The 16,042-nt window shown below is 32.2% G+C and overlaps 3 protein-coding genes across 8 annotated transcripts in view; all 3 read left to right on the top strand.

The window, feature by feature from the left end:
- Positions 1-335: 335 nt before the first annotated feature.
- Positions 336-4,418, top strand: LOC140055112 (tetraspanin-1-like). The gene is made up of 8 exons (XM_072100319.1): positions 336-396; positions 1,801-1,876; positions 2,121-2,312; positions 2,526-2,600; positions 2,929-3,027; positions 3,281-3,430; positions 3,783-3,866; positions 4,138-4,418. The coding sequence occupies exons 2-8, from the start codon at positions 1,817-1,819 to the stop codon at positions 4,198-4,200; spliced, it is 723 nt and encodes a 240-aa protein (XP_071956420.1). The 5' UTR covers positions 336-396; positions 1,801-1,816; the 3' UTR covers positions 4,201-4,418.
- Positions 4,419-6,866: 2,448 nt separating this feature from the next.
- On the top strand, positions 6,867-12,754 carry LOC140055117 (uncharacterized). 4 transcript variants are annotated; one of them, XM_072100329.1, is made up of 3 exons: positions 6,867-6,993; positions 9,115-9,697; positions 10,237-12,754. In XM_072100329.1, the coding sequence occupies exons 2-3, from the start codon at positions 9,138-9,140 to the stop codon at positions 10,298-10,300; spliced, it is 624 nt and encodes a 207-aa protein (XP_071956430.1). In that variant the 5' UTR covers positions 6,867-6,993; positions 9,115-9,137; the 3' UTR covers positions 10,301-12,754. The 4 variants fall into 4 exon arrangements, with proteins under 4 accessions (XP_071956430.1, XP_071956431.1, XP_071956433.1 ...); XM_072100330.1 differs by lacking the exon at positions 6,867-6,993 and adding an exon at positions 7,605-7,869; XM_072100332.1 differs by lacking the exon at positions 6,867-6,993 and adding an exon at positions 8,152-8,185.
- A 1,172-nt stretch (positions 12,755-13,926) lies between these two features.
- Positions 13,927-16,042, top strand: part of LOC140055296 (uncharacterized) — a 34,985-nt gene continuing 32,869 nt past the window's right edge. For all 3 annotated transcript variants that reach the window (XM_072100598.1, XM_072100597.1, XM_072100599.1), the window contains exon 1: positions 13,927-14,105. The gene's annotated coding sequence lies outside the window, so the exon portion shown is untranslated. The remainder of the gene's footprint in view (positions 14,106-16,042) is intronic.

The following is a 16,042-nucleotide window of genomic DNA, read 5'->3' as shown; positions in this document are numbered from 1 at the left end:
TCCCATGGACTGGACAACGCAAGTAATTTGATAAATCAGATTATGTGTTCGTCGTCAGAATCATAGAGAAAAGACAATAAAGAAAAGAGCTACAGAAGGCTTTATACTTTGTCTTAATAAAAATGTATGAAATAATAATGAATAAAAATAATGACTAAACTGAAAGAAAAATAGATTGTCGGCAATCAGATTTCCGTCATCATACAACAAATAATGGAGTATCCTGTTGTAATATTTGCCAACTATTTTATCGATTTTATGATTGGTTATGAATTGATATGACATCATAGCATGTGATTACTGATAATACAAAAACATAGGCAGATCAGCAGCATAAATGGTCAATGGTTAACCGACTTTTACACGAACCAAGAGAACTGTTCAACTAAAGTACAGGTGAGACAATTATAAACTTTATTTTTCTTATATTTAATTTTTATAAGTGTAATACCTACATTGAGGTTTATAAAGCTGATAATATCTTTAATATGTTAACATAAATGTTTATTTTCATCGGTAAACCACGTCCTTTCATCTTTTTTTCTCTTTTGTGTCGTCCTTTTCTCTTACAGTGATATCCACAGTCCTCAGATTTTAACCATGGAGTAAAGTTAATTTTATACTCCTTCCTGAATAAATCACCAAAATTCGGCCTCCAGTTACAAACAAAATCTTAGCTTAAATTCCTGAGTGGTTTTACGCAATTATGCCTATCCTATTAATTGTATTAAGAGGTTATTTTATTCTATTCTTCATAAAACTTGCATAGATTCAAATTCGTGAAATTACAATAACTTTAGAATTATTTGTTATGTCATCGTGAAATTTCATTTTTCGGTATAAAAAGTAATGCTAGATTAAGTAATTTTGATCATGAAATTCATGGTTTAGGCACTACAAGCTAAAATGTTTAAAAAGGTTAATTTGTAACTAGCTAAACAAAGTCTAATGGCGATGGGCTTGGTTTATGTATAACATACGGTAGTGAGTCGCATTATAGTGTATCGTTCAAAGTCCAAGATATTGCAGTATTTTGCAATCTTGAACAAACACAAAAACAAGAAGCAAGTGACTATGATTCATAATACTTAATATATAATACAATACATAATACAAATTTGGAAAAAAACAAACTTGAATATTAGTGTTTTCATATTATTTTTTCTGATTTTTGTAGATAGTAATTTTTAAGCTTTTCTGCCTTATTTAAAATGCAAAACTGAATGAATAATTTAAAATCTCAAATCTCAGATTGTGTTCAAGTAGCACCACTTTCATATTAATATAAACTTTATTTATTCAATTATTTTTTAAAGATATTGTCTCCAAAAACATGAAAAATGAAAATTAATTAATGTTTTGACTTATAAAATGACAAAATAAATAATTACATAAACCAAAACCCATTGGCTGGCAGCCAATTTGACTATTGTTTTCTTTAAATTACAGTTTTTCAGGTAAATAAAACAATTTTGTTTTTCGATCCAATTTTTGGTCAAAGTGAATATCTATGTGACTTTAAAATGGCATATTCAACAAAAACATTTTTCAGGGGGACAATACATCTTTAAATAAATATGAGTAATTTTAAAATACGAACATTTATTAACTAATTTTATTTTCTATTAAATTGGATTTAGTATTGTGTTTGAGCCTTGGTATTATGATAAGTAAAGTTTACGTGATTTTAATTTTATACACTAATATTTTCATCACTATTAATAATTTTTGTTGTTAATAGTTTGGAAAATAAATGACCAAAATGATTTGTTAATTTTCGATTACTCGTTTTTCAAATAGATACATTACCAGTAAAATGGGTTGTATAACTGGAATATTGAGAATTTTGATGTTTATCATAAACGTCACAGTATGCGTAAGTAAACAAATATTAATAAAATGTATTTTTCTGTTATACCAGTATTAAATAATAATTTTTTTTTTTTAACTTAGTTCATAATATTAAGGTTTTCATAATAATTTATATTTAATTTTTACCGAGAGAGTGAAGCTAGAAATCATACAAAACAGCGCAAAATGTACTTTGTAATAATCGCCGTAATTTGCTGATGTGTGTTGATATTAAAATGTTTGAATATTGATGTTGTTGTATGTTACAGATTGCGGGTGCTGGTCTTCTTGGTATTGGTATTTGGATGTCTGTTGATACTAATACGTTTGAATATTTATTTACGGAGGACACACTGACTGTTGTCTCTATAGTCACAATATGCACAGGCACAGTCATGTTTATACTTGGATTCTGTGGATGTCTTGGTGCTTCAAAACGTAACAAGTGTCTTTTGTCAACGGTAATGTTCTCAATTATAACATCTTATAACGATTGACAAGCATCAAGTTATTTTGAGTATAATTGAAATGTCTTCTTACACGGGTTTTATATTTAAACGAACATTATGTACCAGATCTAATAGTTGGAACATAACTCCACTGTTTGCAATGTTGTTAACATTTCTTTTTGTATTAACTAATAACCCTTTAGAATGATTATGCTTTTTCTACAGTATGTTGCCATTTTAGGTATACTAGTCGTCGCCATGTTGGCTACTGGAATCACAGCCCTCGTCTATTTCGATACGGTAGGTTATTAATAACATTTTGTTTTTGCACGTTACGGAATAAAGCTTAACTTTCTCTCTCTCTCTCGAAATTGTTTGTTTTTTGGTTTTTGCTACATCCTGTAGGTAAATTATTTGATATCAGAATTGAATGGAGTGTCGATTAAAAACAGTTTTAAATACGGTTACCATCATACCATAAATTTCATAATTAAGCGTCTGGTAATATGGCTGCTATACGATCACGAAACATGAAAAAACACCTCTCATGCACTAATACATGTTACAATCTCAGTTCTGGGGGTTTTTTTTTGCTAATTCTCTAAGAATAAATGACATTTTGTTGTAGGTTGAGGACTACATGGAAGATAGAATATACACAATCATAGTAGATGAGTATGGTGACAAACTGGTTGCAAATCAAACAATCGACGGACTGCAAGAAGATGTATGTTATAGCCTATTCGTATTATTAAAACATACAAATAAAAAGAAGAATTATTCAAATTGCGTTCAAATTTAAATGTGTATAGGCCTATTAAATACTTATATTGAAATTATAGCCTTCCTTTCAGTAAATTTTGTTATTTCGTTTCGAATGAACTTTGGAATGAATTATCTATAAATGTGAAAAATAATACAAATCTTTTAGCCTACTACCGATAATTAAAAATAACTCTATAGTTTTATTTAATGTATAGTTGAATTGTTGTGGATCAAAAAGCCCAAAGGATTGGGCCGATTCTAATTATTGGAATCATACAGAACAATTACCGGCTAGTTGTTGTAAAGACAACCAGGATTGTGTAGACGTTCCATACCCATTTGATGATGATACTGTTAATCAGCAGGTTAGACTTTGATCTTTACGCACCGTTGTATTTGGATATCTACTGTCCTTTTAATTTACTCGAATACATTTCATTCACTATGAAAGGCGACACATTAAAATGAATGTAAAAAGGACACATGTTTGCCTACCGTCAATGTGCAATCGGCTTATATAAAATATAAATAATAATAATTGTATAGCGTAGCACATTTGGTTGTCATGATCTCTTTGCTTATGAACAATATTTATGAATAAAGAACAACTGTGGATAAAACATTTCATCACACTCATCTTCGGCACAGCGAGTATAGGCCTACAAGTTTGGTAGAGAACGTTGTTTATTAATAATGTTTAACTTAACTGTTTTGTAGGGATGTTACGAGAGTTTCAATGATTGGATAAATGATCACATCGGTATTATTGCCGGTGTGTCACTCGGATTTATTTTAATTGTGGTAAGTTAAATAACATTTTCCTCTTTTACAACTGAATCTACAGTAGTACAAACAGTTTATGGAACTTTACCATATACTGTACGCATTTCGACAATCTTAAGATTGTTGAGTACTGGACTATACTGCATTGACTGATTAAATCTATTTTTACTTGAGTGTCCAATATGCCCTAGTAATTTGTCATAAAACTCCATATCAAATGATCATAATTATTTGGATCATTATTTGCCGAATGCTGATTTAACGTACTTAATATTGTTTTTATTTGTAGGTACTCGCAATGGTGTTTGGCTGCTGCATGATTAAGGATAAAGATCAATACGAGTACGCATAATTAACAAGCATCACAATAAATCCACAAACAATCAATACGTGTAGTGGATACGAAATGATAACGCAATCCATACATAGATTGTTTACAACGAAATAATATTCTTAAGGAGTAAATCATTTTTGTTTAGTAAAATTTACATGTATTGATACATTTGGTAGCCTTGTCATTGTATATACTCAATTACAATTAGATAGAAAAATAATTAAACATAAACTACTGTACCGTTAAAATAACAACAAGAATACAAATGTAATAGTAAAGTATAGTTGTCTTAATAATAGATAAGTTTGTTTGAAGTGTTTTGCTTTTGTATTATTCGTTAGTTTAATTTAATTCTAGAAACGTGTACCTTACATTACAGAAATACTGATACTGCACATAATTAATAGTTATATATTAAATAAAGAATAATGAATCAATTTCGTAAATAAATGGACGCTTCAATCAAAGGTCTCTATTTTTTTAAAGCAGTCACGTTATATACTAATCATTCAGTACTGTAGCAAATATAATTACGTCAAGTGTGACGTTACTAACGTTTATTTTATATCATTTAAAAGAGTTAGTAATACTAGCAGGAACTAATGGTATTGTTATATATAGACTTAATTCAAAGTGGGCAGAAAAGAAGGGAGAACGCAACAATCATTTTGGGGTTAAAACAGAAATGTGAGAGAAACAAAAACCAAACAAATTATATAAATTGATAACTGCGGATGGTTTAGTGTAATCAATTCAAGTACTAAAAATAACAATAAGGCATAAAACAAAAGTGTTTTTGTAATTCAGGGAAATGATAATTCTAAATCAAGTGAAGATGAAGTGTTTTTAAAGATGTAGGCCTATTGTCCATCTGAAAAAACAATTCATAACAAAATTTGTGTTGACTATGCCATTTTTAGTACATATATTGAGTACATACTAAAAAAAGAGGAAATAAACAAAAATATTAGGCCTCTTAGTATTGAGCTGGGCTTTTTTCATCTTCTTTTGCTGTAGGCTACCCCATTCGTGCTTGTTGTTGGAGGCCTATGTTGTTTCCTTCATGGTTGTATGTATGTGTACATATAGATTTAAATAATAGTTGCCAAATTGAAGAGCACTCGCTTTTTTTGGTGTAGGGCTATAACTGTTGGGTGTTGTTGTTGTAAAATGTTAATAATTGAAATTGTAAATTGTATTGGATCAAACACGTATGGAAACATACTCCCATAACGCAACAACTAATCAGCACAAAGGTGTGTCTTGATATAACCGGGTACATTTTATACACCTGGATGAGAGAGGCAAATGTAAGTAAAGTATCTTACCTACGGATATAAGCAATGGGGCGAAAGTTGGATTCGAACCACGATCTCACGATCAGTAGTTCCACGTCCAACACACGTACTGCGCAATTTAGGCCTATAATAAAATTGAAAAATAGGCTTAAGTTTCTTCAAAATGCCAGTTTTGGTAAGGGTGTTGCTATAGGCCTAGCATATCATCCCAATCATGGAAGTACAAAATAATATATTTGTTACCTCATGATCCCAATGATCCACAGTGACCGTTTGAAAGGAAGGCTCATTTTGGGGAATTGATCGGGTCATCTACACTACAGATATAATGAACTAATACACTATTTAAATCATGTCATGTGTGTACATTCGAGCTCTTTAAATAGTATTTTTGGCTTTCCCATTATTGGGGCCATAAAACGGGACATAAAATAAATATTTATTGAACACACGTCAATGCATTTTGCCGCAGTTTTTGCGTCAAAACAATATAGAGGGCAGGCTTTGCACTATTAAAAAAAACCTTAAACCAAAGAATATATATCACAAGAATGAGTAATCCGTGATTTTCCCTGTAACAGTAATATTGTCCATGTGGTAGGGCGCCGCCATAAGTGTGGATGTATCTGGGATGTATACAACTTTTTGTGACGGTTTCAATAATCAAAGGCTAGACCACCGGTAGTATTTTCATGATAAAAAATGTTATCAACTACATGCCAACATCATGTTAAATACTATTTGGATATTTAATTGTTCGTTTTATGCAATTTATTTAGTAAAAACTGCCGTATAAACAGTTTGCTTTATCAACCGGGCGCTACGATAGCGTGACCGGGCGTGTTGGTGTTTACGCATTTTCACGAAGGATTGTTTAATAATATTCCTATATTTAACTTGTTTCTGGTAAAACAAATAAATTTTAATAACATTTAACATTTTGTCCTATTAATAACATGTATTTTATACTAATTTATATCATAAAAACAATACTTAATTTACCGGGCGTAGAGTAGTACACGGCAATGGTAAAGAATAGGCCGTGCTGAGTAACGATTCATTGATTTTTGGTGTTGCTGTGTTAGGCCTTTTTTGTGAACTAACTTAGCATGTTAGTAAATAATTGTCTGTAAAAGTGAATGTACACTAGTTTGTTAATAAATATGTATTATAAAATAGTTTACAATTGCAAAAACTATTATCATAATTCTATTTAATGTGACATGTATAATATCTATTAAATCAAGTCTTATTTAGTATGTATACATCCGCCCTTATGAGGGCGGGCATCACTCACTGGAGCTCTCTGTTACAAATTTCTCATGCAAAAATCGCGGAATACTCATTCTTGTGATATAATATTCTTTGCTTAAACCAACGTTAACAACAACAACGAAGGCCTAGGAGGCTAGGCCTAGCGTAATAATATTATAAATGAAGGAAGGAGAATTGTGCCTAACCAGCTAAATTAGTTGGGTATATGTTAAGAAGCCATATTGTTTTTTTATGAAGTGTAAGTGAATCGGCGCTAGTTCCGTTTCGCACCTGTTTTTATTTCGACTTCCTTTTGACTCCAAATTGTTAAGCAACTTATTGTGAATACCACACCTTAAAACTGGGCCTCATAAGTACTTTTATGAAGAAGAACCACATAAAAAGTAACAAATTGATGATTTTACAGACATGTTTCTCGCATACCGTTCGCCGCGAATTTAGCATACTCGAAGTTCAATATTTTCGTTTCTATGGAGCGCCAAAAGAGCAACAACAATAGATGGTTAAAACCTCAGTGGAATGCGTCTTCTTTTAATTCATTTATTATTGAAATACACGTTTAATTTTAATATATTTTGTCAATAAAAATGCTATAACATTTTACTGCTAATAATTTGCTGTTTTCAAATAGCAACCAATCCTAGGCCTAAGAGTAAGACTAAGACTAAGAGGCATATTATTTAGATTAAGGTATACCCCTACAGTACATGTAATATGATGATGAATTTGTCGATTTTCATTCCTAAAAGCTCCTGCAAAAACCATGTACAGTATCAACAGTAATATTTTTGTTGCATTGACATTGACAAAATATGATAAAATTGAACGTAATTGTCACCAATAAATGCATTAAATATACGAAATTTACTGAGTTTTTAGCCCTCTATTATGATTGCTCTTTTGGCGCTCCATAGAAACAACAACATTGAACATGGAGTATGCGAAATTCACGAACCGATGTGCGAGAAACACGTCTGTAAATTCATCAATTTAAAGGATTTATTTTTTACTTTTTGTGTGATCTCCTTCGTAAAAGTATTTTTGAGGCCTAATTCTAAGGTGTGGTACTCACGATAAAGTTACTTAACCAATTTTGAGTCGAAATAAACGACAGGTGCGAAACGGAACTAGCGCCAGTGAATCTGTATAACTTAAATACATAATTAATAGGCCTAGGCCTACTAGGCCTACCACTACTAGCTGGGCCTAGCCTAGTCTCAGAGAGCCTTAGACTGGCTAAAAGCCTAAGAAAGGGCTAGGCTACTACTACTAGATAGGCCCTAATCTAGGCCTAGCTAGTTAGTAGGCCTACGATGTAGCAGGTTGATTCGGCAAAGACTAGTATTTTTTGGCCGGGACGATTCGGCATTGCCATTCATTGGGGAAATGTTTTCGAAATATTAATTGGATATTGGCATTTTTTTAGTACGGTAATTTATTTTTATAAACATTTGAATAATCAATAATCAATGAAATATGTTATTAAATTGTAGTAGTTCAAACACCTTCAAAAACTTGATGAATACCCAAAACAAAATGATTAATAACATTAACAATCTTTGGTTTAAAGTAGGCTCACCTTATACGTGAGAAATTGCTTTCATTTCCATAACCTCTCATCTTGCTTATATCTGTGCCCAATTGTCTCAAATTTTAATATGTGCTTGCTCAACCAATTATCTTTTTCATGGCCATTTTCATTTTGATGACGTCATCACACCTACAAATTTGAATCGTGTAATTTCACATACACCGTATATTTTAATATCTTACAGCTCTTCAGAATTAAAGGTGACCTTGACGTATAACTTTATGCTGCAGAAATGTGTATGAATTCTTATAAGAATTGTGCCTATCAGATGTTGTTACATTATCATTATAATGGCCAGTTCAATTTAAAAAGTATTTTTTCATATCTTCCACATACATGCCAATATCTAAAGTTAAAAAAACAGGAGGTGGTATTTTTTTAGGTCAACAGCAGTGCCCTCTATATATTATTGAGAGATAAGGAGTGCAGTCACTAGCGGTATCGCATGGTGGCTATGTGAGGGGAATCCCCTTTCCAAAAAAGATGGTCGTATAAAGACTTAAATATCGTAAATTTGCTTATGTGTGTAAGCCTTTTTATTTTAATGCAGAAAACAACACATATACATCAAAACTTTGTAATCGGGGAGAAAAGTGGAAAACTTTTTTTTCTTCATTGTCATGTGATAAATAAAATAATAAGGTATACTATATATCAAAGTACTGTATAATAATTTAATTCCATGATAAATAATTTACATATTTCATTAAATTATGTATCTTAATTGTTTATAAAATAGCATTCTGATTCATTCATTTTCTTCTACAGATTTGTTGAATACATAAGGCAACATGTACAATTATAATCCTGATTTGCAGATGGTGTATGGCCAGACAACCGTACCAAGCAACTCACCGCCCCTCACTTATTTAACATTCATAGCAGCAGATCGACAGAATGCAGCCTCAAAGGGATGCAGCAGAGGTTTTATGATTGTAGGTGCATTGATGTTTGTTCTTGGAATTGCACTTGCTACTCAGAGAACCAATATCCTAGGTTTTATGCTACTATCAAGTGGATTGCTGTTCATATTCATTGGAGCTACTGCAGGTCGACGTGCCAGACAGAATATGATGAATTCTAACCCGCTTAGTGTTCAATCTGTACAGTATACTCAAGGGCAAGCAATGATTACATATGCCCCTTTGCCAGGCTACCCACCGTTTCAAAACAGACCAATGAATTCTGGAATAGCATCTGCACAACAACCTACCAGCTATATACCATGCGATTTGCCAACTTATGATACACAGGGATACTCTGTATTAAGACCAGATATTCCTAATCAGCCAACAACAGCTCCAGATCCCACTTCAATATACTCACATCCAACTTACCATCCACCAAATAGGTAAGCAGAAATACTTGTCTTAACAGGTATTTTACAAGTACAATTATCATAAATTTCATTTGTTGTTATTGTATCCTTAGTATCTGTGCTATCATTGCTGGTGCAAAACATAACATATGTGAGGTATCTGGGCTACTGTAGTACTGTGTAACCTAAATGTATGACAAGTTTCATTGCCAGCCCCAATCAATATCAACAAATCATTCTCTGTTTTTAATGCGCCATTCCATTGCTCATGGTTGTCAAAAAGAAAATCAGAATAAAGTTAGTTTTTAGAAGTGACTTAAAATTGTCCAACGATGAGTTTTCAATTTGTAAAGGCAGATTGTTCCTAAGCCCAGGTCCAACAGTACTAAAAGTCTGAAGGAAACTCCTTGGAATGTGCATTGTAAGAGAAGTTGTTTGCTCTCAGTTCTCCTTTCCTCACTTCAATGCCCCATTCAGCTAGTAATTTAGTAGCTTTTATGTTTGGGGTCAAATGTTGTGATGATTCCATATCAATTTATAATAGCGCCATCTATGTTATGTTTATCTTTCAGAGTGGAATTATCTGTTGGATATTTGGATGATGCAGTTGTTGAGAAACAGGCACATCCACCGTAGTACTACTGAATACAATCTGTGGCAAATCCATAAAGGTGAATGTGCACTTTTAGGTATTTAAAAATGTATACTGTTAAAAGCTATTTTGTGTCTTTATTTTTTGTCAAGAAGTTGCTTAGTAGATGTACAAAAAACAACCATGTCTCCTAATAATTGTACAGAACTATTTCAATAATTTAAGATAAAAAATTGTAAAGCCTAAATAAAGCACAGCTATACATATTTTAATTTTGTGTTTGATATATCCAAACACATGGTTCCACATATTCATCAATAGCTATAACAATTTTGAGTCCAACTTTGTTTAAATATCTCAAATATCTGGGTCCATTATGTATTGTTATTATGTATTTCATGTTATTCATCCTTTCATCAAGTACAATGCAAGTTGTTTTAATTTATTTTAAATATTACTATAATCTGGTAGATAATACTGTAGGTGTATGCAATTGAATTGGACATTAATTTTTCTATGCAATGACATCACCAGTCCTTAATATAATATTGAATGTCAAGACTTGCCAACCTGAATAGTTAATAGATAGTTTTTGGTTGAACATGTAAACAGGAGACAGCAATTTGCATAACAGTGTAGTCTAGAAAACAGTTACATTAACATACTGTACTGCTCGTTTGGATTTCTTTTTGATGATAGAAGCTTAGATTCGATGACATAACACACACCACTCCTATTGAAAACAACCATGGAGGGCCTAGAGTCTATGCGTACCCAAGACAATTTAGGTAAAAAAAACTACATTTTTTTCAGGAAAAATTTTTTTAATTCTTATTATCCTATTCGAACTATTATGTGACATTACAATGGCATATTCAACAAAACATTGTAAAACATTTTATTTTACGGAGACAATATAACTAATTATAATATAGCATTGTTTATTAGAACATTTTTATTGACAAGATATTAATGGAAATGTATATATAGTATTTATCAGTATATAACTTAAGTCTGACATCATACTGTAGCCTACTATGCAGTGTGTAACTACTGTATACAAAGTATTATTGTGCAATAATAAAAGATATAGTGTAATAGTAGTAATTTATAGTATATGTACATGTAATGTAAAACTTGTGTGCAATAAAGACCACCATAGTATTTAATGTGTAATAAAATTAAACTACTAAATAAACATGTGATTGGAGCTTAAATGCTTTATTTTTATAATGTATACTTCACCTTGGACAAATTACTGTAGTGCGTATTGTTTGCTGGTGCTAGTATTTTCAACTTTATTTTAAAGACACCTTCCCTACGTTTTCACGCTGCATCTCTAGCCCGCTACGTCCCATTAGGACTACTCAATCAGAAGCTAAAGCAAGCAGCAGTTATAGTTCTAAGGACAGACAGTTTTGTGAAAATGGAAACTCCACTATAATTTATTGATTCCAGCTGCTACAGTAGACCCAAAAAACGTCTGGGAAAGAGTCTATTAGGACATGTCATGCTAAAATTACAAATCCCTATATTCACTGTCAAATATTCATTGAATTATTATCTTCCATTAAAGTTTGTGTTTGTAATAGGATACTTCACAATTGAAATATCTAGGGTGATGAAGTGACCCCCAGATTTGACCTTAGCAATAAAATTAACTAAAGTGACAGAAATTGAGTATTCACTTCTGTAACAAAAAAGTAATATTTATTCACATATAAAAAATGAAAAGAAACCCAAAAACCATTGTCTGACAGACAATTTAAGTATTTGTTGCTTTAAATTACATTTTTTTCAGGTAAAATAACTATCTATTATGTGACAATAAAATGACACATTCAAAAACATTTGAAATAAAAAATATTTTTCAATAAGCGAGCAGCGTTTTTTGTAAGAAATATTTCTTGTTTAGATCTAATTTAAGATCACAAACTATATTTATTGTAAAAATAATACTATATGGTTCTATTGCGATAACTTTTTTCGTCTTTAAATGGTTAAAAATGTGAAAAATAAGTCGATTCTAATAATTATAGCGGCCCCCTATAAATTCCAAAATGCATTGCGCGCGAATTTATATTTTTGTTTTTCTTCTGTAATTCACCCACTTTTCGATCGATCGTGAGGCCAAAACAAATGGAAGACTCCTAACCTGGTTTAATGTTTTTAAAGTAATATATATGTATTATTTTTACAAAACGTCACAAATTGTAGGGAAGGTGTCTTTAAATATTTAATTAATTCATATTGTATTGTATCACTTAAATTGTCATTAAAAGTTTTATAAATAAATTGAACATAATAAAATCCGATTGTTGATTGACATTTTGTTCCATGTAGTACCATACACAACTGAATTAAAATTCAATGGTTCTCTCACTATGAACTGGGACTATACCTGGGGAAACCCTGGTTCAGGAAAAAAATGATTAAGCATTTCTTGTAAAAACTCATCTGAACAGGCTAGCCAGAGAGAGAGGCCTACTGTACATCCAGACCAAAAGTAAGTACTGGGACTATAACCGTGACATAAAGTAGGGGTAGACCCTGATTATACTCGATATACCGTAATTAAACAAGAAATATTTCTTACAAAAAACGCTGCTCACTTGATGTAACAGTTATTGTCCCCCTGAACAATTTTTTTTTTTCAAATTTGTTTTTGAATGTGTCATTTTATTGTCACATAATAGAATATTGATGTTAACCAAAAAAATTATTTACCTGAAAAAAATGTAATTTAAAGCAAAAATACTTTGTCAGACAATGGTTTTTGGGTTAAAATTAAACGTTTCTTTTCACTTTTTGAATAATTTGTGAATAATTATTATTTTTTGTTACAGAAGTGAATAACTTTTGTATTTGAAGTAAAATACAACAAGAATTCATACTTTGATGTGTCATAACTGTGCAATTGAAATTGAAAAATAAAAAAAACTCTGAATCTGTAAAAGATGGTGAAGTTATTAAATAATTTAAATAAAAATGATGTCTAAATAATATCAAAGCCAATTTTAGACAGCTAAACAGACTCAATTTCTGTAACTTTAGTTTATTTATTTGCTAAGGTCAAGTCTGAGGGTCACTTTATCAAGCCTAGATGTCATATCAAGTAATAAATGGTCATGGCCCAACGGGACATTCAAGTGTGATCAAATTGTATCCTATTACAACAAACAAAAACTTTATTATGGACTGTTTTGACCATAATTCAATGATTATCTTGACTGCGAATTTATTACATTACGATTATAATATCGGTCTAGATTGCCATTTTTTAAAAATTCATTCAATTCAGTGAAGACAATGAATTGTTATAATAATGGCATGTTAACAGCAATAACAAAATAATTACTTATTAAACAAGATTTTACAGATTACCGTCTACATGCATCTCAATAATACTGTATTTATCAGCAAATGTTTTCATAGACTCTCTAATTCTCTCAGATGTACTTTGGGGTTTGTAATTTGAGCATGCCCGTCCGAGTTTACAAAATATTAAAAATGTCAGCCTCTAGAAATATAGCTTCCGCTTGATATAGCTTCTGAATGAGTAGTCCTCTGGGGATATAGCTGGCTGGCGAAAATAAATAACCATAATAAACTGGTGGCGCTATTTCATTTCACCCCCTTTCTTTTGTTTTGACATGTGCTTAGGAATTTCCTGGCGACGTAGGTTCCGTAACATAGGCCTATTATATTTATAACGCCGTGGTTAACACCTTGTATTTATAATTTCAACACAATTTTCAAACGGAAGTTAAATTTCCAAACGGTTTACTCAATTTAAGAATGGCAGATTAGATTTTGAAAGCAGTAACTACAGAAACTAGGTCACAGTAGGTAAGTATAAAGTAGGGTTAGGCAGCATTAGGCCTCTTCTAGGCTAGCTAGGGCCTAGGGGCCCTAGGCCTGGCCCTACTAGCTAGCTAGACTAGGCCTACTACTAGCTAGCCTACACTAGCTACTATCTAGGCCTAGCCTCTAGTTAGGATAGGCTACACGGCATAGGCCTAAAAAGTAGGTACTTACGCCTAGCTAGCTGTAGTAGTAGTGCAGACCCAGCGTACGTATTAGATGCTGGGCCGTTGACATAAAAACCCTCCTTATATTATATTTATTAATATGAATAAATGTATTGATAGATGATATTTGTTATGATAGAGATATTTTAGGGTCCTACTATTACTAAAGAATCCGGGACAATTCGGCCCTGAGAGGATTCGGCCCACTTTTGGTGGGACGATTCAATTCATATTCCCTTTTTTTTGTATTTATCAAGTTTTTAAAGGTGTTTAACAATCTGTATTTTATTGATATGAAAACATTGTTTATTTCGTGAATAAAAATGCAACATACCCGCAACCGTCGCTAGACGTGGATTCGTAGCAAGGTATATTTACACCCCTAAGTGGAGTGTAATCAGGAACTTTTTTCTCGCGTATGAAGGTTTTTTATATAATAATGGTATGCAGTACAAACGGAAAAAATTAAACGTTAAACATGGAGTTTTATTATTTCATAGGCAAAAAATAAACATGAAATGTCTTGTATGTACTGTACACCACCGAAAAAAGGTGTGTGGAGTATTTGGCGTTTTATTGATTTGTGTAATAGACATGGGGATTACTGCAATCATTGTATACTAAATTACATTGAGTTATTCACCCAGCTGTGGTTATATATCTGAGGTTAACAGACCACCAAAACACAGTACACAACACATGCACTATCGAGGCATTTTCGGAGGGAGTACCGCATTACCAAATGTTCATTTCGTTTGAAGTTTATTATTAGTTCGTCGAAAAAGATCCGTACAGTAGACAGGGTAGACGAGGTGGTGGTGTTGGTGTTTTATTCAAATCAGAACTTGGTTTTAAACCTGTCGAACAACATACCCCTAGTTGTTTGTACGAATGCTGTGAAATTTTGTCGAAATCACTAAACTTGCGGATTATTTCTATTTACCGTCCGCCATCAGCCAAATCGGATAGTTTTCTTGAGGAATTTTTTCTTCGCTAGATGACAACCTGAGTTCGAATTGTACAACAATATTCCTCGGAGACTTTAATGCTCATTTATGCATTGGTAATGCCTTGTTGTTTGGCATACCAAAATCTCAAATACAACGTTTGCAGCGCTTGCAAAATATGGCAGCTAGAATTGTAACTTATACAAAATCAAATGCTCACATAACTCCTGTCCTGATGGATTTGCATTGGTTGCCTGTTCAACAACGTATTAAGTACAAACTTGCGTTGTTTGTATTCAAGATCCTAAATGACAGTGCTCCTGCTTATTTATCTGACCTTGTGGATCGTTACCAATCATCCCGCAGAGGCCTACGATCATTGTCACAAAACCTTCTTCAAGAGCGTAGAGCAAAAAATCAGTGGGGTCAGAGATCTTTTTACGTTGGAACAGCTTACCAGCAACAGTTAAATGCTCAACTAGTCTAAACAGTTTCAAGACCAACTCAAAGACGTCGCTATTCGCTGATGTTCTCGCACGTTGTTAATGCACAAAGCGCCATGAGCGCCACATGGGTGGAGGATACTGGCGCTATATAAGTTTTCATTTATTATTATTTATTATTATTATTTGCTAGCAAATTAAAAGATGTTTTTAACGATTAAAACCTAATTCAACATATACTTTCCAACTCACAATAAGGCTAACCTACTGGATTTGATTATCACTAAAGTTTCTACATCCATTTGTAACATTAAGGATCGTGGTTTCATTTTCAGTGATCACTCCGTGATAGATTTTATGGTCCT

Source organism: Antedon mediterranea, chromosome 7, assembly GCF_964355755.1.
Source record: "Antedon mediterranea chromosome 7, ecAntMedi1.1, whole genome shotgun sequence".
NCBI classification, from domain to species: domain Eukaryota; kingdom Metazoa; phylum Echinodermata; class Crinoidea; order Comatulida; family Antedonidae; genus Antedon; species Antedon mediterranea.
This window is presented reverse-complemented; position numbering and strand designations above follow the sequence as displayed.

Coding starts and splice junctions, on each gene's coding strand:
- LOC140055112 (XM_072100319.1), top strand. CDS start 1,817: ATGGGTTGTATAACTGGAATATTGAGAATTTTGATGTTTATCATAAAC. Junction 3,028..3,280: donor TCGACGGACTGCAAGAAGAT/GTATGTTATAGC, acceptor TTTAATGTATAG/TTGAATTGTTGTGGATCAAA. Junction 3,867..4,137: donor TCGGATTTATTTTAATTGTG/GTAAGTTAAATA, acceptor TTTTATTTGTAG/GTACTCGCAATGGTGTTTGG.
- LOC140055117 (XM_072100329.1), top strand. CDS start 9,138: ATGTACAATTATAATCCTGATTTGCAGATGGTGTATGGCCAGACAACC. Junction 9,698..10,236: donor ACTTACCATCCACCAAATAG/GTAAGCAGAAAT, acceptor TTTATCTTTCAG/AGTGGAATTATCTGTTGGAT.